The following is a 25019-nucleotide window of genomic DNA, read 5'->3' as shown; positions in this document are numbered from 1 at the left end:
GACATTGAAGTATCAGTCATGACTGTGATTACCTACAAAACCTACATACAAACACACACACACTAATAATCAATGAAAGATGCGTCAGTGCATACTAGCAATGCCTACATTAGGCATTACACTGCTCACTCAGGGTGATGGGTTAAATGCAGAGGACAAATTTCACTGTGTGCACGATGTGCTGTGCTGCTGTGTACCACAATGACAATCACTGCACTTTCACTTTCACTGCCCAATGTATAGTGTAGTAGTATAGTATAACAATGCCCAAATGCATAGTTTAGTATACTGACCAAATTCGGAAAATGTATTTAATGTATTAGAGGTCTATTATGGGTTTATTGGCAAATCTGAGCCTTGCGAATCCCACAATTGGCCCGGTCTGTTTTCGCCTCCTGGAACAATTAGCACAAGATAATGTAGACATGTTTTGCTTACATTGTGTTCTCCTGTTGGCTGCTGTTGTTCCCCTGGATTCTTTGTTCCACTAATTAAGCACAAGTCGTTCCTCGTGACGCGCTGCCTAACTGCGCTCCGGTTAAGAGGCTGGGTGACGGGTTTCACAAGTTGCAGCTCCAATTGTTTAGCCTCACCTGCAATTGCAGCGGCAGGGAAGTAGTCATTATTTTCAAATGTCTCTTTTGTTTTTTGCGAAGCACTTTAGTCTTCGGCACGTCGTCACGGTTGGTGAAACTGTCATGCGATTTGTGATTCTTGCTTTTTCCTCTCTCTCTCTCTCTCTCCTTTCACTGAAGATCACAGTATTGTGACACTGATGGAGAACTTTGCGGCACTTTCAAGCATGTTACCTCTACGAACAAAGCTAAAATTGTTCTCTTGCTTCTAATGCTCTGGTATGCAAGTAGCAAAGCCTCTCGTTCCAACCCTAGGGATAGCCAGTAATTAGATAAAGGATTAAAATGCTAATCTAAATTGTTTCCTGACTTTTTTCCTCTCCTCCTTTCCCTTTCTCCTTTCCTCGCCAACATCCTTTCCAAAGACTTAAAGCTGCCATTCGTTTTTTTGCCGCTCAGACGTCGTGAGCTGTAATCAACTCATTTTCTTTTAAAATTCACATCCGGCAAGGTGTACCATACACGAATAATAATGCGAGCGGGATGGATGGAGGAAGGAGGAAGGCCTGATAGGCGGGGACGGACGTAGCGGCGAGCGTGATTGAATTTGCTTAAAGTCAGGTTGCGTTAGCACCGCAGAGACTTCTTTTAACGACTCAATCTAGCGCTCCCAGGTAGGATGATGGGCAATCTCCGAGGAGTTGCGGTCGGTTCTCAGGTGTCATATTTAGTGATTAGTAGGATTAAAGCCTTCCCAAGGCCCGATAATGACCATTTATGCCGAGAAAATTAAACTGCCCTGGTTTTATTAGCCCTGCCTAACACCTAGTGGTTAAAATCTCTTGCATAGGCACACACAGGCCTGACTTTGTGACTGCCGTAATTGGTCATCTATTTTTTTCAATGATATGAAAGTGGACCCTTGTGATCCCTCCAATAAACGGTTTGACCCTATCATTTGAGCTTCTTAATGAAGGCAGTCTGACGTTTGAATTAAGCAAAAAAAAAAAAACAATTAAAAATTGATGTGCACTTCAAATAATTTTTCTCTTTGCAGAGAATTTGCATCTTTGATCACATCCACTGGCCTTTGTGATTGCTGGAGGTGAAATGTGTAATTATTCCACGATCCAAAGGGTATAGAAAGCAAAAGTTCTTCAGTATCTGTGATTCCCTAATCTCTGATCTCTCAGTCTAATTGAACTTGTTTAGCTGTGAAATTAATGTTCCAGTCAATCAAGAACTGTCATTGTGAGAAAATTGCCGTGTGCCGTGCCTTTGTGCGAATGTACTTGGAATTGTATTTATGGTTTTTTGGCTTTATTTGTCGCTGTAGGCCTAACTCATTGTTGCAAACCATGCTGTGTGAAAGGTACCGCTCTGGAGTTGGGCGATCCATCAACTCTCCACCTCTCGTTTGACATCACAGGCAGCAACAGAGCTGACAGAGGCCGATTAAACATGTCAGGACGGGGTGTGTGATGTTTTCAAGGACGTTTTATGTAGACGGCCCCCCCGATTTTAAAACAGTATGAACGTGTCGGCAAATTAAGGAGACAGCCAGGTCTAGAAGCTGCTTATCCTCAAAGCACCATCATGCCTCTGGTTGGAGAATGCCAGTACACTGTGTGGATTTATACCTCCAAAGCCGGTGTATTGAGGGGTCGTCTTAATGCCAGTATAGATCCTCTGTATACAATTGACGGGTGTCAAGCAGTGAACCAGACCAAAGACATAACAAAATGTGTTATGCCCTCTGTATTGAAACCATCACCCTTGGTGAGTAGTGGGCAGCCATGAAAGGCACCCGGGGAGCAGTGTGTGGGGACAGGTGGGTGGTAGTAGCCTAGCGGGTAACAAACCCAGAAGACCCAGGTTCAAACCCCACTTACTACCATTGTGTCCCTGAGCCAGACACTTAACCCTGAGTGTCTCCAGGGGGGGACTGTCCCTGTAACTACTGATTGTAAGTCGCTCTGTATAAGGGCATCCGGTAAATGCTGTACCTTGATCAAGGACCTCAGTGGCACCTTGGCCGTCCGGCAACCACCCGATTGTGAGTCCACTTCCTTACCTGCTAGGCCACCGTACAGTAGTTGGATCAATTTTGCTAAGAAACTAAGGGACGTCACAAAGGCACAGAGAATTCTAAATTCTGAAATAATGTTATAATTTATTGGGTTGCGTGGCTCGCAGGGAGATTAGCATTAAAAATGTTGAATCATGAAGCCATATTGATTCATTGGTCGCGTTGTAGCCAGAAGAACTGTTAACTCATCGCAGAATTTTATGATCAGTTTGAATCATATCATTGCCTAGTTCCATCTTTTCGCAGTTTCAATCATTTTTTGCGACCATTCAAATCAGAATCCTGCCAGAGTCAGAGCGAGCGGAGTGAGAGGAGAGACTTGCGCTCAAACGCAAATTCGTGTTTCGGTTTGTTGCCGGATGACTCTAAAGCCCCGCACTGTCATTAAAGGTTACATAGGCAGACTACAGCAGTGTCACTCGCGCTTCCGAAAGGAAGGTCTCCTCAAGGTGCTAAAAAAAAAAAAAGGAACACTGGGAGTAAACGGCAGATTAAATCAGAAACATGCAGACATCTGTTGAGCAGCGTCGGGACCCTCATTAGGGCTTTGCACCTTAAGCGTGGTTCGCCCTCTCCAATTCAGCAGCAGGAGGAGCAAGTAAATAAACCCTTCATTGCACCATGGATTGCCTCCTGCCGGCTTCGCGATTGGCCTTTTAGAGCCATGGAAGCCTCCAACCCATTATTCACCATGCCCGTTCACTCTGCAGGGAAAAACAAAAATTGCATGCAAAATTCCACAGGTTGTTGAAGAAGAAAAATTGAAGTATATATGTCTTGTACAAACTAGTGTACTCGTGTACTGCTCTTAGATGTAAAGAATACATGAACCAATGTAGTTTACTGTTACTATATAAATACTTGCATATATTTTTACTTGCTAGTGAGCTAGGAGTATGCAAAAAGTTATCCTTAGCAGTTCCCTCTGTATATTTTTTTCTGTATATTTGCTGTATAACGCAACGTGTCAGACGCATGGCTCCAGACTCCAACCAAAATTGCGAAGATGTGAGTTTAAATTTTACCTTCTTACATTTGTGTGTGAGTGCATGATGATCAGTATTTTTTGGTGCCCTTTGGCACTGGGGCATTCGCTTAACAAAACAGCAATTTGAGTATCAGAACTTTATCAGTTGTTGCCGTATGAACATTTTTCTACAAAAAAGTAAGGAAACTACACTACAAATAACCGCTACACATATTAGCGTCCCAATAAGTGACAGATAGCGCCAATACCCTCACATTTGCATGAAAATATCTTTTTTTCGTTGAATGCTCTGACAATGACAATAAAATAATCAAATCTAAAGGTATTGAACAATTTTTGTAATGTTTCATGTATTTTGTTGCAAATGAAAATCTCACTGTAATGGAAAAATGTTTGATTAATACTCACATTATGTTCACCACGTAAAGTGTACTTGTGAAATATAAGCACTCAGGTTTAATTAAGAAATGTCAGTATTTTTTTTTGGTGCGGCAGGTGCTCCCCTGCTCTCCGTGATGGAGCTTTCTAGTCTGGATTGCATTCAGGCCATCCCTCGCTGCCCCCGGAAACGCGTAATAAGGAGATTTCTGGACGATACCTGCCTGGGCAGATGAGCGAGAGTCGAGCGGTGGCAGACCACGCCTCCGTTGGTGAGAGAAGCCACTTTTTGGCTGCCGATCTCGGAAAAAGCAGATGTGCAGTTGGGAAAACATTTAAATCAGATCGCTTAGATCTTTTTAAAATTAGATTGTTTGCGGCATCCACTGAGAGCAAATTTCCATTCTTATTCAGGCACAGAAATCTGTCACGGGTCTGTTTTTTTTTATTATTCGAGCGTCTCTGGAAAGCTCCGTTTGATTGATATCATGGATGTTTTATGGATTTTCTGTCTGTTTTTGAGGAGGGTTGAATGCCTGACCACCAGCCGAAGAGCAAATATTTGTTGTCTGGTGACAATTATCAGATCAGTCCTACTGCTGTTTGGATTACAGCTGACATTTACTGTCCCCAGGTCAAATGGCATCGTCTTGTGCACTGGGCAGTTCATTCATCGTACCAGTAATAGTGTCCCCATGCAGAAGTGCTTTTGGGTTACAAATCCGAGCAAAATAATGTAATATCCTGCTGGAGGAATGATGAGAGCAGAAAAACGGCAAAGATGAATATGAATTGCAGTGGACCACAGCTTTCGTTACGGATGTCGTTGATGTTGTTAAATCAGTGGCACATGAAATAGTTTAATATTCCAGGCAGTAATTTTAATTAAATTAATTTCTGAAGACATTGTAAAGAGCTGATGGCGCCATAAAACACATGTTATAGCCACCGTTCATCATTGTGATGTAGATCATGCCCGGTGATTGTTCAATGATGCCTTCCTTCGGGGACACAGCAATGATAAAAGAATTTAATTGGCTCCGAAAGGGCACGACATGCAGAGGGGCCGTTCAGGAGAAGCCAAACGTGACCTAATCCCTTTCATGTCGGCCACATGGGTTCAGCGTTATGAGCATCGCCGGTTTATTTGGACGTGAGGTGTGAAGGATCCTTCATCAGGAGACCGCACTGCTTCTTAAATACTAAACTAAAAATAATAACATAGCTTCTGGGCACTTTTTTTTTTTTATCTGATTTAATAAGACATTTAATAAGACAGTATCCTATTATTATTATGTGATGTATCATTGTTACATTGCACTAGTTAGAATAGAATATACACACGGTTGAATCATGTTTTGAGGAACTTGACGAAATGTTTTATGCAGTATGAATAAAATGCCTCACAGGGACAATTTGGCAAGTGTGAATGAGGAAATCGGCTGGAGAAAATTTGAGCACATTTGAAATTGCAGGATTTGACATTAGGACATTGTTATAGGGAGGAAATGCTTGTTAGGAATATTTCATGACTACAGTATATGGCCTTTCTGGCCTTAAAATATGATCATGGTTATTGTTGTTATTATTATTGTTAGTAGTAGTATTTATCTTTGATAAATGAGCTAAATCTCAGTGAATGTATTAATTTTGATTGACTACATGAGAAGTTATAACCGGGTATAACCCACGATAAGTAATCTCAGCTCATAATCAGTACATTTGTCTGTTCTTATGCAGAATTCTAAACCACAAATGAACGTGGATGAAGATCAGTAGTTTTAAGCCATCTTGCCAAACACTAAAGTGGTTGAGGGAACAGAGCATAACAACATGGCCCAGATGAAAACATTTACATGAATAAGTAATGTCTTTGTAATTGAATATAATCTGCTGTGACCTCCTGAATAGCTGTGCATTTGTGAATGTGATTTTTTATGGCTTTTTTTCATAAATCTCATTTGCTTGACCCTGTCCTTTTTCACCATCACAGAAAAGGTAATTTAATTGCAGACTCATAATGTAGATGTTTACATTCAAATGATGCTTTATCACTCATTGGCTTTTGAATTAATAGTTCATGTTTCATATGTAAGGGTTAAGCTCATAATGGCTTTTATTTGATTTGGACATCGATCCGTGAGGATGCAGTTCAGTGTGGATGCCTTTTCCTCTCTGTGTTTGTGTAGGGTGGTAGGCGATTTTGAATCTCTTAATAATAGGAGTGCGTGCGGACGATGTATCAGCGCCTCGGAACGGATTTAATTTGTAAGCTTTGGCAGGTGTAAAACCTGCCTTCATGAATAATTAATTTCACTCGACGAGGAAAATGTATATGGACAGCCTGTGATCCTGTTCGGCTTTGAGATTTAACCATATGCTTTTTACATAACCAGGAGAACAGGTATTTATATCTGAGCCTTTTGATGGACTTTATCGAGGGTATGATTAGCCAAGGTCAAAAACATCACATGTCCTTTGGGTGGAGCAACGTTGTAACATGGTAAATCACCATATTCCGCTTTTCCAAGCAATGGCATAAGGCAATTGAAATTGCTATACAAACCTATAGGAAGAAAGATTTCCTTTTTGAAATGTGCAATTAATCTGTCAGAGTTAATTATTAGTTATTAAACTCACATTTCACTTAGGCCTGTATTCCATTATTATTATTATTCTATAAACCCTTTAAATCAGAGCCAATTTCTATGAACAAGCCTCTTTAATTTGATCATGTTAGAAACACACAGAAGGGTCAGTGATGACGGGTATAGGTGGGTGTAGGTTCAGTCCTACTGCATCTACAATCAAATCAGCTTCCTGTTCACACTGGAAGCATATTCTTTTATGCTAATTTGCACATTACTCAGTTATTACTCATAAATGTGCATGTGTATATTCCTTTAACTTTGAAACTGTTCGTGGTTTCTGTGTTGTCGTCGACATTTTGCATTAATTCCACTCTCCTTCATTATAAAGTTATGCACCATGGATGTGACAGGTCTGCTGAGATGGGGATACGCGCAACTCTAAAGTGAGGGCCGCCTGCGCACAGATAAGCTCTTAAGCGAACCGTCTGTGTGTGAAAAGCCGAACCTGACGGTGCACTTCAGGCCACGTGGTCCCATGCAGACTCTTCACATTTCCACTTACGGTTCGTCACGTCCCATGCCGACTTTTTAACTATGGAGGTGCCAAATGTCACTTAGTGCAGAGTTATGTCTAGAGCAACTTTGTCGAACGTTGACGCCGACGCTTTGTGTTTTGAGAGTACAGGCTTGTGATTTACACAGGGACCCTTCTCAGTTTCAATATTTTAGGCAAAAATGCACTGGCGTAAGCAGTAAATGAAACATAAAGACCATCAGGGATTTGAAATGTTGCCTGAATTGCTAACCATCCCATTTGAACCGGCAATGCCAAAATGTATACTTAAATTTTAGATGTGATTATTTGTTTGCCTATACGTTGCGTGTAATGTGAAGTGGGGAAGCTCCAGTGAAATGAGGAATAAAAATAAAGAATATAGAAATGCAATGTGGAAAAAAAAGAGGCAAATTTGGGCAGAACACGGATTATTAATGATTTTCAATTTAAAACTGAGTATAATAACAGAACCATGCAAAGTGGGACAGCAAACCGATAAGTGATGTATGCCTTTCGTCGGACACAGAACATTTAATTTTCATTAAGACTTAAATGCGTACATGCCGCATTAGAGGGAGTTCAATAGCCCCCCCGCTCACCACACCCCCCGTCGTATCTCATTCTGATGAATTAGCAGGGACCCGGCGCGCCCAAGCACAATGACGAACGGGGGACCTGTGAAGAGAGACATTAATATGACACGCGTGGTGCCTGCTGGGTAATTTCTCTGTGCTGACGTGGGCCGCGGTTTATGGCGATGCCTGATATTACCCCGTGACCCCGGGGCTGCGGGACGAAGCTGGTCGAGGTCAGCGCGGCGAGCGCCACTTTCATTATGAAGAATGGGGCCCTTTGCGGTGCCAAGGCGCTTGATGTACCGCTCCGTAAATGCCCGGCCCGTCACCAATATTCAATTCCCAGTAGTAAATTAATAAGAGGCCGCGGTAAAGTGCATTTTATTTGTGGCTTTTAGCGGTTTCCCCGGGGATCGTGCTGATGGGTCCAGTGCATCTGGCCCTTGCATTGGGTGCCCTCCATCTTTTTTTGTTCTTTACCTGTCATTGTCAGCTTAGTGGATAGCCCTGCAGGCCATTTCATCCCCCCCCCGCCTTCAGCGGTGAGTAACAGACAGTGAAGTATGAGGTGAGACGAAATGAATGCCATTATCACCGCGGTGCAGTTTCTGATGGCGCCCAGGCCCGCCTAGTTAAAGGCTAGTCATTTAGCGTCCTCCAAAATGGATATATATATTTAATTATTTTTTACCCCAAGTGGGAATAAACAGTACGTCTCTGGCGTGCTTAAGATGGTGTGAATAAAAATGTAAATATAGAGCACAAAGATGCTTAATTGTTGTGCTGTATTGTGGGTGGAAAGGATAAATTAGCAATTCAGTTCTAATTACAGGGAACAGAACAACATTGCTCCTAACAAATGAAGCTGCAGAAATACAGATTCAGCCACCAGAAAATGAAACGGTCCTCGTCTCACGTTGACATTTTTGGATTTTGGATATTATAATGCTCATTATATTATAATAATCAATTAACACAATAAAATATTTACGTATCCATTTAGCCATGAAATGACCAGGGATGTCAGTAAGGGCCCGGCTGTCTGTCACATTGTGCCTTTGTCTTGTGTGGCTTAATGAGCACGGAGGTAAACTCGGGGTAAGGGGGCCCCGGGAGTGCGCTGCGAGGTGCACTGGTCACTCTGGGAGGGGATTTATGGGCCGCACTACATCATCGTGCCGATCTTAAAAGGCTGTGATTAACAGCCGAGGAGAGGGAGAGATGGGCTGTTCCGCTGCAGGCAAGGCCAACTCACAAGGGCTTTCAGAGCAGGCCGTGTGTTATTTTCTTTCAAACGTTCTCAATAAATTCAAATTAAATTACGTGTCTGGGCATATTCATTATTGCACAGGTTTTTAAAATACTTTTTCTCCCCTCATGTTTATATGCATAAATACACACTGTCCTAAAAACCCATTAAAATTATTCTCATTATCGTTTTGGTCGTTCCAGGTGCGGAGCACGCTGCTACCGTGACACACCCGCTGCCCGTGGCGTTCTCGGACCTGCTCCCCCACTTCCTGGTGGAGCCCGATGACGTTTACATTGTGAAGAACAAGCCGGTGACGCTCACCTGCCGGTCCACGCCGGCAACGCAGATCTACTTCAAGTGCAATGGCGAGTGGGTCCACCAGGACGACCACCTGATCGAGCGCACTGTTGATCCTGCTACAGGTTAACATTTGTTTGCTTTACAGTATAAACTGTATATCCCGCTGCTTTCTGTATGGATGTGAAATAGTCAATATATTTAGATGCTATTAGGTGTGTATGGAGGAAATGTAGCGCAATCTTGATTATATAATTTGCGATTGAAATATGGTTGTCATTCAATTGATCAAATCAACTGAACAATCAAAAAATTCCCATTTGTGAGTTGTGATGATACACATTGCTATGATACATATTTAAAACTGTAAAAGAGCTGAGTGTTGGAAAGAGGCTGAGACAGGGAGTGACGGGGAGATGACCTGGTCATCAGAAATAGTCCAGCATTATAATTATAAGCCCTTCAATTATAAGCAGGGATTGCCTCTGGCTAGGATGAATTTAGCATCTGTGTCAGGTCAGACACCTGACAATTTCATTAATTGCATTAATTTTCCACACATTTTATGCAAAAAAAAGAGAAAAAAAAAGAAAATTACATTGTAATTAAATGCATTAAATGTTCATAACTGTATTTTAGTGACACACAAAACTTTAGTTAACAGTGAAGTGGCTACCTTGGAGGCAGTTGTCAAGGGAAATAAAGTATATGAATGTAAATGTTAATTAAAGAGAAAATAGTCTGCTATTAGTGTATATCGGTATCCTGGTAGTTCTAATCTTGCCGCGGAGAGGTGGGGATATGACATTTGAAATAATCACATGCAATAACTGTTAAAACACATATAACACCTCCTGAAAGTAATTTGAAACGGTTTCTAATTTAAATCTGCTGCTTTTCAACTTTAAACATCTTTAAGACGTCTAAAGTCTCTATGTGTGGCTTGGAGAGCAGCTCCGGGCTCATTTGTACGCAGCAATGAGTTGACTTCCTGGATGGGTTGCGTTGACGTTCGTGGGCAGATGTCACGTTTAGCGCCGACGTTCGCGCTTGTGATTGTTTATTGTCATCAGACGGGCATTCGGCTCATCGTTCTGTCTGTCTCGGCCGCCATAAACTCACACGTCTCTGCGGATGCCTCTCCGCATTCCAATAATGATGGGCTTGTACTGCTGCTGCTGCCGTGCCAAGCCCGGCCTTCGGAAATAAAAATGCGCGCCGCGCGTGTGCCGTGATTCAGAAGTGATCGGTAGCTGAAAACCCCCAATTCACAATTGCTGACAGCTGACTGTGAATGCCAGGCATGTAAGCCGTTCGGACGAAAAAGCAGTCATCAGCGCAAGGCACTTTTGCTGTGTTCTCATTACTTGTTTTCACCAAGGACATGAAAAGAAGTCACAGAGATATCATGGCATCATTTAGGCAATTTTTTTCTGTCAGTTTTGTGCAAGATTACCCTTTTAAAACCCCAAAATTGCTTGAAGATGTTTATGAGTGTTTAAGGTGACTACTCTGCCGTGTTTATCCATTCCACTGGTTCACATACCTCCATTTCACTCAGATCCGATCACTGATCTGATGCTGGTATTTGGTGTCCATATAGTTATTATTTGGACAGTATATCAGTGAAAATTTATTTTCAACTAAAAGGTTGTGAAAGCATTTTTAAAAACGAAGATTTCTTTATTTCCTTGGAGGAACATCGATGTCTGTAGTCCCACAGCTTCAGAATTGGTGCAGCCTGAGTTCTAACTCTTTGGAAAAGGAAAAGAAATCAAATGGACACAAAACATAGCATCGTGTTATTGAACCATAAAACATGGTATTCACTGTAAACCTGCATGTTTACAGCTGCAGATTCAAATATTGATACTTTAATGGCTCTTCACGAGCCTGTAATGAGCTTATTAATATGGTTATTTAAGCAATAACTGATTAAAGCAACCGCTACACAGTCCAGAACGGAAACACATAAAGTGCATTTCACAGTAATTATACCTCATTTCAACTGTTTATGAATGGCCGTGACAACAAAGGCTTTGGTCCACCTATGATCTAGCTGTTCTTACTGTTGCCAAGCAACGGCATTCTGTAAAAATGATCATTTTAATGTGAGATGTGGTCAGGGTGCTGATATCACGAGAGATGCCTCTTGTCCAATCGATGGCCAGCGGTGTGGCCAGTTCTGTAAAGTTGATGACGGTGTTCCGACGCAGCGCGGCCTCCACACCAGACCAGCTTCGCGCTCCCACCTGGGCTCCGCATCGATGATGAATGTTCCACAGCCAAGCCCGCGTTGAGATGAAGGACAAGCCGGTGTCTGGCAGTATAGGTTTTCCAAGGTATTAATATCGATTTCTTCCAGCCGCATGCACTCTTGAGAGGTGTGCGAACGGACAGGTATCCCTCCAGACAGGGACGTCAAGTCCTTGCACCATCAGCAAGGGACTTTTGTCAAAGTTGTTTACCGCGGATGCCAGCCCTGTGCAATTATACGAAGGAGTAATGTTAGTCATAAGTGTTTGTTTATGGCAACGAGCGAGGACATCGTGATGCAGGGGTGTAATTTTAGCACAGACCAGCACGATCAGAGCCGCACGGCGAAGGATGATGGCTACTGAGAACAATTGTGCATGAGTGTATTTGGAACGGATCTAATGCCAAGCTGGTACAGCAGCATTGCTGCGCACTCAGCACGCCACCTTGAAGCATTTCGTAACAAATATTACCTAATGTGTAAAGTAAAACAGTGCAACTTTTTATTTATGCAGGCACGATGCTTGTTTTGGCTGCTGCTGTTGTATAAGTTGTGCAGCCGGTACGGGTGCGTAGGAGGCTTCTTTTTGCAGCAGACTTCTTTCTTTCTTTTCTATTTTCAAGCTATTGACAACCCTGCAGTCCATCGGGCCGTCAGCCCGCCTCAAGTCCTTCGCAAGTATTTGACTGAAAATAATGTCGCGATTTGTCCTTCCTCTCTCCCCAGCTATGTCCCATATCGATCTGTCTCCAGGAGTCTATTGGTTCTCATTACCTCCCCATAGTAACTTATCTTAGTCGGATTGTCTCTGGCGGGTCCTCAAAGGCCTAATTCACTTCCCCTTCTCTGATCTCCTCCGGGGTGCTGCTTCTTCCTGCAAAAAAGGGCATGAAAGTGCTAAGAAGACCAAATAAAGAGATATCAAAAGAAGATCAATATAGGCTGCATTTGTCTGAATCAGTAGTGTACGTGCATCTGATATATAGCTAGTCAACAGAGACTGTTGAGGTTGGAACAATATTGCTAATAATAACAATATTAATAATATAATAACAACGTGATTATATGCCTACCATGCATAATAGTGAGAATCCCGAGCACCGTCTGCATTTTGAAATGAACTGGAGTGATTCGCTCAGGAGCTTTAATTTTTTTTCCCGTTAAGCAAACCTTAGGCTCGGCGTTCCACCGGCTCCAGGTACAAATGAGATATTGCAGTGACCCTTCATGCCATCGCAATTACGGGTTATACATTATGGAGAGAATGTGCTTGTCTCGCAGAGAGAAAATGAATGGCCCGAGGCACGCTGCATTATGGGCAATTCTCCGAAATCGGCGAGAGCCTTCGCCGGCTCGTCTGCATCACGGCAGGAGCGCATAATTAAGTCCACTCAGGCTCTAATCTCTTCGATTAAACGTGACCGTTCGTTTCTATATAATTCTCCGTGCGGACGTTCAGAACTCGTACCTCTTGTTTCTTGTGGTCTTGTTTCTCATTGGTTGAAAGTGTAAAGGAGAAGGAGTCGGATGATCCATGTGAACAGTGGCTCTTGTTATCTGGTGATGATGGCGCCTGCCATTGCAGGAGTGGGAAGAAGAGACATTCACCATGATTATTTATTCAAATTTCTTCCAATAAAAGCAATGGCAGGTAGAGAAGGAATATTATTTTCATCACATTTTACTCAGTACACAACTAAACCTGATCCTTAATGCTGTATTGGAGAACGATCCGGTCACAATTTAATCACAAAGCATATAAACCCGTGTGGAAAATCATAATGAACGAGCCGAAATGCGAGAAGGAGAACAGGATGGCACATTCCTGGCTGAACAGGGCAGTTTTCTACCACCTGCTATGCATCGATCAATAGCAATGGGGGCTAATTGATAATGCATTAATAGCCGCATTGGCTGTAATGGGAATTGTATTTCATCCTGTCTGAATGGCTGATGGGGAAACTATCTGGCTATGAGGCACCAGAAGCAGATGGCAAGGTCAATTGTTGCAGCTCCGCAGCTGCCAGCGACTTCCATTAGCCGCCTTTTGCAGGTCACCGCCAACAACTGTGTCTGCAGTGCACCTTCAGCTCTTCAGCTCTTCAGCTCCTGGTCATGCACAGTGAGTGCAATAAGAAAAAGATCACCGCAAAACGTATCTGTTTTTTTAGATTTGTTAAATAAAAGTGATGCATGGCCTAATAGGGTCGTAATGGAAAGCTGGTTGGAGTTTTTAAAATTGCATTTCTGCACTGTGAGGTTGTGATCCATTACACGTTACTAATTGCATTGCATGAACTGTAATAGGATTGCTGGATGAGCACTATTCATTACTTTGTTTCTAGGTTGCCGTAAGGCAATAGCCAATCACAAGCAGCACATATTTTTTTTTTTCTTCGAAAAACATCTCACTTTCCGTGCATTTGCCAGAAAAATAATTAAGTGAAACGTCCACGCACACAAGACAGGCAATGGACTACGGTATTGCACATTACCCTCCTAACACATAACCAACTTTACTCGAGAGTTGAGGTCCAGTTCAGTCAGTAATAGCTCAAAGTTTGCGTGCATAATTGAATAATTTGCAATTAGCGGAATGGGGTTTGTGAAATTGCTGTCGATCGCACAGCGATGAAGGCAGCAACGCCCCCAACTCTCTCTCTTGCTTCTTCTCCCTGTCTCTCGCCTGGTCTCGACTCCCACACAAGTCCATTTCAGCTCGACCTGAAGCTTACAGCAAATTAGTAATTACATTTTTTTTTTTTGGCTCACAACATGACTTTGATGGTAATTCGAGCCTGTTAATTTTCTATATATAACTTTAGAAAATAAACAAAATCATCAGAATCCACATGGAGCCCACTGATCCCTGCTGCTGTCCAGAAATGGTATTTGAATTAAACAAAAAATAATAATTTAAGGAGTCCAAATAGTTGCAGTAATCTAGGCTATTGCTGATTTAATGAGCATAAGGCCTGCCAAAATATGAGCCAACCGCGTATTGTTTTGTGTAGATACAATTAAAATGTACGTAGACATTGAGGCCACCTTGTTAGAAACACTAACCCAGTGACCCGTTGAACACAGTCTAGAACAAGACCAACTGAGACCGTTATTTCTCACAGTGCTGGTAAACAAGTCTATGAGTGATAAAGGAACCTATTTTAATGGTTGTCCCGTCTTTACAGGGGAGCTCTTCAATTTTCGTCTTTAAGGGGAAAAGAGTTAATAGGATGGTAGTAGCCTAGTGGGTAACACACTCGCCTCTGAACCAGAAGACCCAGGTTCAAATCCCGCTTACTACCATTGTGTCCCTGAGCAAGACACTTAACCCTAAAATTGCTCCAGGGGGACTGTCCCTGTAACTACTGATTGTAAGTCGCTCTGGATAAGGGCGTCTGATAAATGCCTTAAATGTAATGTAAATGAGTTAAAACACAGGAAAGGCGAGTAGAGCTAATAGTAGATGGATACTCCTCCTGACCACAAAGTTCAATAAATAATATTTGGAAGGATATTTGGAACTATAAATCACCTTATTTGTTGAAGAGCTGATAATTAAGTTTTAACTACGGACCATTAGCAATCAATTATTAAATTTTTTTTGGTCCTTTGAACTGTTTTTTAATCCCTGCAATTTAGGCCCACCTTGAATTCGTGCTGTCAATCTTCTAGTCATAAATAACGACTGTAGACTTTTGGTCAGAAAACCAATGGTGAATAGGTGTACCGGAGAAAATGGAGTGTGGGTACACAGTGAGTAAAGTGGCAAGTGAGTAAATAGGTTTTTGTCACTAATGGTATTTATTTTTGTGTGTGTGCGTCCCTGTGTAACATGACAAAAATGAATGAACTCATTGGCCCTGTTGCTATAGGGGTTCCTGCCACCTAACAGTGCGTGCCTATCAGCACCTGCTCCACTCAGATTGGTTTAAAAATAGTGGAGTCAGCAGGGGATGGGACATGACAGCTAAATAGTCCACCGAGGCCTTCTGATAGGCAGAGCAACACACCGAATGACAGTTTTGAGCTTTGCACGCCGGCCCCAAGGAACGCTTCCACCGGCGCGTTCACATGCCGCTCAAACAAATATCAAATCACGGGGCATCTTGCTGTCAAGCAGCAGCACAATACCGACTCAATCATTCAGCTGTTACTGATCTAAAAAAAAAAAAAGGCACAGAGAGACGGGCAGAGTGCGCTAAATAAATAAACAGATAAGGAACTGTATATATTTTAAGCATTAATCATATTTATCATATATATATTGTGACGTTTGGTGACATCCTGTCAGATTCATGCACAAAAAACATCAGATGTCACGTTAACTGTCATTATTATATACAGCTGTGATTTTTTGCGTCTTTCAACATTCTTTTCTGTACCAAGTTCTGTACCACTTTTTAAAAATGGTAAAGTATTGCATAAAACATTATCAAACATTATTTTTAATAAATAATTAAGCATCTGCTTTACCTGATTTGAAACACAAATTTTTTAAATATAAATATAAATTATATTTTAGCTACATTAGCTATAAATATAGCTTTGTGCTGTGTCCTTGAGCCGTAGGCCTCATTTGTTTTTGTTTTATGTGTGTATTTTTGTGGCATGTTCAATGACCATACTTATACATAGAAATATAGAAATAGATTCAGAATCCGTTCAACCTGTTTCTTTTGATAATGCCTATAAGCTGCCATGGGTTTTTTTAATTCAGCGTCACGAGAAGGCACTGGGACTGCATGGTCAGGGGTTTTGCCACTCGGACAGCGTATTGAGTATTTAGATTGGCACGGGGGCCTGAATCGGATTACCTGTGCGGCTGCTTGCTGACAGAAGCCCCAGTTGGTCGAAAGGCCGCCTGGGACCAGAGCCCAGGAAAACAGCACTTTCGGACGGTTCGATGCGCTCCGCAGCCAGCTGGGAGCCGACCGCTCCTACCCTGCTGCAAAATTAGCACACCTCCAACTCACCTTTAGCGAGAGGAAGCGGGGATGTGTGCCGTGTTCTCTCCCGTTATTAAGTGTGATTTATGTCTGATGTGCACAGATGTGCTCAGCTGTTACCTCTGTGCAGGAAAGCCTCTCGTCCCAAGGGCGTCCATCACTGTTCCTTCCACTGCGGAATACCAATTCATAAGATCTAAAATAGCCTCTGTCACTGTTCCTTTTTAGGAAAAGGTGTATACTGGTCAAATTGGAATTGGTTGTGGCACTTTTTTTTTTTTTTTTAGAATTATTAGATTTTATTATTTTTTTTTACAGATGCAGTTGTTATTCTAAAAATGCTCAGGCAAATTAGCACCATTGGCAGTTCTGGGAGTGGAAACTGGGGAAGAGAGGTGCAAACACCTGTGCATCTGAAGAAACTATTTGTAATCTTCTTCTGCCTAGCATTGCTGTTTTCATGATAATGACATGACAGTCCGATAGCATTTTGAACGGATACACGCTCTCCCAGGGCCCAATTTAATATGAAACTTTTCATAAATAATTAGACATTCCTCCGCGCCGCATTGTTTTTCTCGTCAGGGTGTTGATGCTCCGTAAATTGCACATGCAGAAAAAAAAAAAGAGAAAAGAATGAATGTCAACACACATATTACGTGCTACACCCGCCATTAACCTCGATTTAGGCACAGGTTCGCAGGGACATTGAGACGATAATTACGAATCTGATGGATAATTAGACAGAAGACCTTCCATCAAAGGAACCTGTCGTGTTATTATTATGCTCATCTGGCTATGGAGGTAGAGTAGTACTGCTGACCGTCTTCCCACTACACACACAAACACACACCTTTATGCAGTTTTATGTAGACATGCTCTCCAGCACCTGAGTAATGGCCCGGGCCTGAACCTGGCTGGCTGGATGGATTGGATTGGACGTACCTGCATGCTTGTTTGTCAGCCTTGAATAATTTGTAATGGCACCGGGGGCCTTGGCTGGTGCATCCTTTGCGGGAAATGGACGGTTCAGTCAAAGGAGCGTTCGAAATAAGCCTGTCAAAGCCGCCGGGCAGGCCTTGACCCGAAAGCGCGCCCCACTGACTTGCTAGCGACCCTCGAATGTGCCAGCCCACTCTGGCAGGCTGTTTGATGCCGTACGAGTGCTTTTCCTCCTAATAGGACAGTAGGTCCTCGCAGCAAGGTGGGCTCCGTCCCCCTCTCATTAGAGTCCGCCGGTTGCGACGCTACAGATTCAGTGCTCCAGCTGCTGTAATGGGGAACAGACAGGGCTTTCCATGGTGACTCTGGGCTTCAAATATCTACCAGAAGCCAATATATTTGACCCAAACGTTACCGTTCTTTTTTCATTTTCTTCGGCGTCGACCATGATGACACTCAGCTGGTTAGCATTAGCATTAGCCTTAAACCTGACATGTAAATATAACCATACTATTACTATGGCTATGTTCTTGTTTATTTATATAGTGTCTAAAGTAGTGCAGTAGCCGCCCGGGGAGCAGTGTGTGGGGACGGTGCTTTGCTTAGTGGCACCTCAGTGGCCCCTTGGCGGATCGGGAATCGAACCGGCGACCTTCTGATTACGGGGCCGCTTCCTTAACCGCTAGGCCACCACTGCCCCAGTGTCTTGATGCACTGTGACATATACAAGGGAAAAAGCTCTGTGGAACAGAGAAGACTGCGACGGTAATGACATTAAAATGCTCCTCTAGCAGCATATTACCACAATAAAATGCAGCGCAAACAACTCTGGACGGCCCTAAAGCACTTTAATGCGAAGCTTTTCACTGCAAATGGGTTCTCACGCTCACGCGGCCCTGATCACCTCCAAATGTGTGTCCGGGTGACCGATGCTCACACACCTGTACGAATGTCCACACCTTACTAATCTTTCTGCTGGATTATGTGCTTCCAAATGCGATTTTGATCCATTGTGGCTCATCCTTACATTTAATTGGACTTCTTTTTTTACCAACCGATCGGAATCAAATATTCCCCCAGACCTGTGTGAGATCTTGTAGGTAAATGGCCATTCCCACTCCCTGCATTAGCTACACAACATTATCTTATTATAAATCGGCAAGTTTATTACAATCCACACATTGTAGTACATTTCATTTAAAGGGGGTGTCTGTCTGCATTGATGTCAGATCTAATGAATATTGTAGTAACATAATAAAATAGCTAAATAGCTAAAATAGCTAATAAAATGTTACTGTGGATAACAATATCTGCACATCATACTGTCACTATCCTTTTGGTGTCCATGATAAACTCAAATAAGACAACATTCAAATTAAATGTGCAATTATTACACATCCACAAGTGGTTGATTGAAAATGTTTTACTTATTTGCACACATTCAAATCCAGGATTCTTTCTTAAATGACACTTATTGCAATGAGCCCTCATAGCCTGGAGAATTAGGATCTTAACTGTCCATTTATTTCCATCTGTAATAGAGAATAATAGGTAAAGGTACTTTTTTTCTCGAATTGTCAATGCAAAAAGACCTCAGTCCCAAGCTGGCGAAACATGCTGTGTAATTTGTAAGGCACATGCACTGTTGGCTACATAGAATATGCTCTAAACTTTCCAGTGTTCCTTTTTGGTGAAAATCACAGAAACCTAATCCCGAGCACCACTGATGAGTCTCAGTTGTCCTCGTGGTGGATGTGGTCTAATTGAATTTCCCCAGTCACAATGAAAACACACTCCAACCTGCCGGTTTTACTCTTTTCTTTTGATAAGCAAATGACCCCCGTGGAATTGAGGTCACAGGCAGCAAAAACAAGAGTGAGCAAGGGAATACAAAAAAAAATAATGTAAAAAAATAATAAAGTCTCTAGCAGACAAGCCTGGTATCGACTCGGAGAAGAATGAACCCAATGATGTTTACCCTCTGACTGGTGAGGCCTTTTTGTGTTAAGGAGAGGGTTCGCTGCCTCGCTGATCCCACGCAGACGTGAGCTTTCACTCTTCGCTCAGCCACTCGCGGCCCTATTGTTGCTGAGGAAGATCGTGTCACTTGCACATTCAAATGGAGAACACCGGGCTCCTGCAAGGTGGCCCTCTTTCTTTTCTTTTCTTTTTTTTTGCCTTCTGAGTTAGATCCTTGAAGCGCTTCCAGCAACAGCAAGCTGTAATGTACATTACCGAGGCAGTAAGGTGGAGCTCAGCCCAAATGAGTTCACACTTTCCCGCCACTGAGGCACTTCCTGCCACCCGACTTCTCAAACGAGAAGGAGAGGAGTGATTGACCAGGGCCAGGATGTTGAGAGGCATATATGTTACATATATTAATGTACATAAATTAATGTTGCATAAATTATGTATGTGAATCAAGAGATATATTTGTGAACGGTGTGGTATCTAAACTATCTCCATAGGGGGGGACACCTCCACCTTAATCACCATTTTATCTCCAGGTGCAAGAGGAAGGGTCGCCGCAAGGTCATCCCAGGACCTCAATTTTGAATTAGGGAGCTCCCCCTCAGCATGGCAATTGGAAGCGAGCGTTGCGTTGTGGGCTGACCTTTTGCGTGCCTATGAAAAATGCACACTCTCCCGCGTTACGCTCCAGAATTTCAAACACTGCCATCACCGCCTAATTTGTCCCTGAGACTGTCTGTATGCATTCGGAGAGCGTGCGTAATGTCAACCGGGGTTCCAAAATGACTTGTTTGGGGTATAACTTAAAAAAGCATTAGCATAATGATAAGAGCATCCTAAACATGATTGATCATTTGCATTTACTTCTTGAACCTTCAGTCTCAATATTGATTTTACTCCAAAAAGCTAAATGTCTTCATGAAAACAGATATAATAGCATAATTTAGATGGTTAAGTATGTAAGGATTCAGGCCCTTTCTTGCCAACGTGGATACAACACGTCTTATAATTTAGTAATTTGAATTTTAAGACAGATTTTTTTCCATTTCAGGGTGTGAAAGAAAGTGGCAGGAAAGAAATTCAGGTCATTACAGAGGAAGGCGAGAGCGAGCAGAGGAAACAGAACATAATTACTGAGTCAATTACTGTTTTAAATTCGCTTCGTCTTAAGGTCTTTATATTTTACATGATATTGGAAATATAATTGGCTTAATTGACACAAATTCCATTACACAGAATGTTGTAATGATATATTTGATACACCACTCAAAAAAAATTAAGGGAACACAAAAACAAGACATCCTAGATCTGAATGAATGAAATATTCTTATTAAATTCTTTGTTCTTTACATAGTTGAATGTGGTGATGATTGTGAAGTATTATTGACTTGGAGCTACATTGTGTTGTTTAATTGCTCCTTGTATTGAGCGGTTTATTTAGACATGGGAAATGCCAGATTCGGTGTGTTCTGATGTAAACTTTTAGCTAAATAAGGTATTGATTGTGTACAGTATAGTAATTGGTTCATTTTATCAGGATCCAGCAAGGAGCAATTTCAAGAGAAATATTTCAGGGATTGATGGAACATCACATTTGGAGAGGAGAGCTCTTCTATTTCGTAATTGAGTTTGCAGCTTTGGAGCGTGGGTAAGGGGCAGGACAAGGCACTTAAATGTTGATACTCCAAGTTGCGCTGTAGGGCGAATTCATATCTAAAGAGGATAACATCATCTCTTCCTGTCAGCTCAGACCTCGACAGGAGGGGTTTTATTTCTGCCCTCTGCTCCCTTTCATGTTTTTTTTTTCTGTGCTTGCTTGTATCTCTTGCGCCTGGTGATGATTGATGCATTTGGCACTTCTTTTTGACAGATGAAGTGCATGTGAAAGATCATTTCAAGACCTTCAAATCATAACCAAACTCGCCAGATTTCCTGTTTTATTTCGTTCCTCAACATCAATCTTCTATCAGGTCAATAATTGATATGTATATGTGTATTTAATTGTGCGTGTGTGTAAATGGCAAGCAATTAAACATGAACATCTCTGGAGATATGCACTTTGGCAGGTGTTGACTACTTATGCAGGCACTAACACAGCTTGAACATCCAGGTTGCTACCTTTTGTGTAAAATGTTCCTCACCACTGGCTCTAGACCCCCGAGAGGCAAAACAGCAGAACGAGAGTGGCCTATGAATAGTAGTGTGTATGTGGGGAGGATGGGGGGCTCATTGGAGAGTGAGAGAGAGAGATGGCGGCACAAGAGCTCTGCCAAGGTCATGCTTTAAAATTAACACTGATGGGTGATGGTCTTGGAGAAAAAAAAAGGAAACATCTCAGAAGCTTAGAGCCTGAATGAAACCTCGAGAGATAGTACAAGTAAAGTCTATAAGGCCTTGGGGCACTATTTTCAAACTGGCACGGAGCACAGCACTACTCTCTAAGCACTGGGACACTGGGGGCATGTTTGCTAGTGTAAGGTCAAAGGATTTACTCAAATAAATAGATGAAAGAAGAAAGAATTGTTTCGTAGTTCTCTGTATATGGAAGAAGGGAAACTATCTACACTTTAAGTTGGTGTGTAATTACTTCTGTCACCCACAGAAACGTTTGCATTAGCAAATGAGCCTTGTACTTAAAGCATTGTGCTGACCTTAGCTCCAGTTTGAAAGTAGTGTCCTTGGTTCTGAAACCTCTAGAACACACCTGCTGTACGCTTTGATGCAGCGTAATTAATTTTCTCAATATTCATGGTGTAGTACGGTTAATGTCCTCCTTTGCTGTGTGATGACAGACAATAATGGATAAAATTCCTGTTATGAACAAAATCGACTAGCTTTATGAGATTGTATTCTAATGCTGGTCATAATGGCGGTACTTGGAGAGCCAAATATTTTAAGAGGTGCTGCTCTGCCACAGCCGTAGAGACGTTTTTGAGAGGCTTTATGCTGAAAATGCAGATCTGTTATCTCCAGCTCTGCATTATTTTGACTAAAGCCTTTCATGTCGTATGAAAGTGTTATGCCGCGAAAAAAATTGTCCTGAAATTGCTGAGGAGGTTGTCTATTTAGCACGACATCAAAAAAAGAGTGTTTCTGCCAGCAGCACAGGCGATCCATTGGGTAAAGTGCTTTCAACGGGTGCGCCTAACAGGTAACGTTTTTAGCTTTCAGCAGCGTCTGGAAAAAAAAAAAAAAAAAAAAAAAACGCCTCAAAACACCAGGAGAAATATCTCCTCCTGAAAGCCCAGTGAAATATTCAGGTCTCTTTATTTATTCATCTGGCGCAGCCAAACAACAGGGTTGAAAAATGCTGGTTTGCATTGTTTACACCCACTTGGCTTTGTGAACGGCGACAGTAACAATGTGCATCCAACTGTGCATCTCCCCATAAAAATGGTCTCGGGGAGTACCACCAAGTCCCGACTCGACGCTTTTTTTAGTGTTAAATGAATTGGCATTCGGGCGGGGCGTTCTTCATCCTGTCTTCTTGTCCTTTCGCCGTGACAGGTCTGCCGATCATGCAGGTGAAGATTGATATCTCCAGACAGCAGGTGGAGAAGATATTTGGCCTGGAGGATTACTGGTGCCAGTGTGTGGCCTGGAGCACTACGGGAACCCAGAAGAGTCAAAAGGCATACGTGCGCATCGCATGTGAGTACCGGTTCAGTATGATGCTTTTAGCACTTAATATATATTTAAATGTGAAATGCATGAGTTTGCAACCCTTGCACTTCAGTAAATGTCTTCTTTAGTATCTTAGGAGTGCATTGTTCATTAAAAAATAACCCATGCAGCCGTATTTTTGTAAATAAGATCATCTTAAACACAAGTCGGAATGTCAGAAAAGTGTGAAAAACTTTGTTCTTCAGCGGCATTGAATGATCTGAGGCCGTGTAGTTAACGTCTTACGCGGAAGTTCAGTAACAGTTGCGCCTTTGGCATCTGTCATGTAACACTTTGCTAATTGCCTCAAGAGGCTATGCTGGTTCGCTGCCTCGCTGTGTGATAATGTGATTTTGGGCTTTTGGGGGGGAAATTGCGCTGATGAAGTGCAGCGTGTATAATAAATATTTCATGAAAAAGAAAAAAATCCACAGACAAAGAGTTCCAAACCAATTCAGTCTCGTACATACAGTTTACAGAAAGCAATGATGGTGATGAAAAATTACAGTATTTGATACGTTTTTGTAGGGCAATACGCTAAGTGTGAAAATGTGGATCATCAGAGTATGTCGTATTTGTTAAAGGATTTATGTGTCCATAAATATGCAGTAGTACAAGTAGAGATCAACACTTCCAAGAAACAACTGAATCCTTGTCCAACCCTGTTTGGAAAAGGATTCCAGAAATCTTTTTTTTTTTTTTTTTTAAACCATCCAGGACAATTATTCATTTATTTTTTAATTATTATTTCTCCCAGTCTCATTATGTTCCTTTTATTTACATCGAATGTCGAGATGCCCTTAATGTTTCCCCCGAGCGTCACGGCTCTGGACGGGGCGCGGGCTGCTGTTTACGGCGCCGGAATGACTGACAGCGATGCCCTTATCGAGTGTGTTGGTCCTGCACGTGTTCCCGTGTCTGCGGGCTAGTCTGGGTAAACACTTCTCACTTACCCCGCTGACGCAAAGACGCATTTGGAAACATTCTCCGGCCTATTTATTTATTTATTTATATTTATTTATCTGTTTGTTTGTGTGTGTGTGTGTGTGTGTGTGTGTAAGGGGATCATTTAAATGTACGCCCAGCTATGGCTCCTACCCAGCTACCCTCAGGCCAGCTTGTTGTGCCGCGCTTCCCAGCCTGAGTGGGGCTGTTTGAAGGGGAGTGGGTGTGTGTGTATGTGTGTGTATGTGTGTGTGTGGGGGGGGGTTCATAATGCAATTCCCTCTTTTTGTTGATGCTCTGCCTCGGGGCTGAAGACAGTCTTCTCTGAACCAGCCGAGCGTCGTGTAATAAGATCCACGGCCCTGTGATACGGATCCCTCAAGAAGGGCGCACATTAAAGCACATAACTTTACATACGCACACCCCCTGCTTGAGTCCATTTGCGCAGCTTTCATATAGTTTCGAAATAAATCTGATATGTGCATTTAAGTAGTTTTTTTCTCGGAGTTGTGAAATATACATTAGATTCAGGTAGTAGGTGCAGAAAAAAATGCAGGCCGACCACTAATGTGTGTGTGTGTGTTTTTTTTAAAACTCAGATCTGAGGAAGAACTTTGAAGAGGAGCCTCTAGGAAAAGAAGTGGCTCTGGACCAGGAGGTTCTGCTCCGGTGCCACCCCCCGGAGGGGGTGCCGACGGCAGAGGTCAGCAGCTGACACCCCAGGCCCGAGCGGGCGAGAGGGCAGGCCGTTAAAAAGCGCAGCTCGGCTAATTATTCCCATCATTGATGTATTACCGCTCTTTACGTCTGCGATCCGGATCCGGCCACATTCCCACGCATCACCTGGATAGGGATTAGGGAGTGTGCTGGCACGTTTTGGCAGGCGCTGGGATCCACATCCATAATTCATGCGTGTTTGCTGTAATGCGGCACGGGCCCAGACCGCGGCCAGCTGTTTCCCATCGTCTGCTGGGCCTACAGCACAGCTTTT

General features: G+C 42.6%; 1 protein-coding gene across 5 annotated transcripts in view; it reads left to right on the top strand.

Annotated features, from left to right (window-relative positions):
• Positions 1-25019, top strand: part of unc5a (unc-5 netrin receptor A) — a 113713-nt gene that overhangs the window by 51254 nt on the left and 37440 nt on the right. For all 5 annotated transcript variants that reach the window (XM_028959576.1, XM_028959574.1, XM_028959575.1 and 2 more), the window contains exons 2-4: positions 9205-9426; positions 22928-23071; positions 24628-24731. In XM_028959576.1, the coding sequence (XP_028815409.1) occupies positions 9205-9426; positions 22928-23071; positions 24628-24731 (470 nt within the window). The remainder of the gene's footprint in view (positions 1-9204; positions 9427-22927; positions 23072-24627; positions 24732-25019) is intronic.

The sequence above is a fragment of the Denticeps clupeoides genome, chromosome 18 (genome assembly GCF_900700375.1).
Source record: "Denticeps clupeoides chromosome 18, fDenClu1.1, whole genome shotgun sequence".
Lineage (NCBI taxonomy): Eukaryota > Metazoa > Chordata > Actinopteri > Clupeiformes > Denticipitidae > Denticeps > Denticeps clupeoides.
The sequence above is the reverse complement of the archived record's forward strand: the minus strand, read 5'-3'. Positions and strand labels throughout refer to the sequence as shown.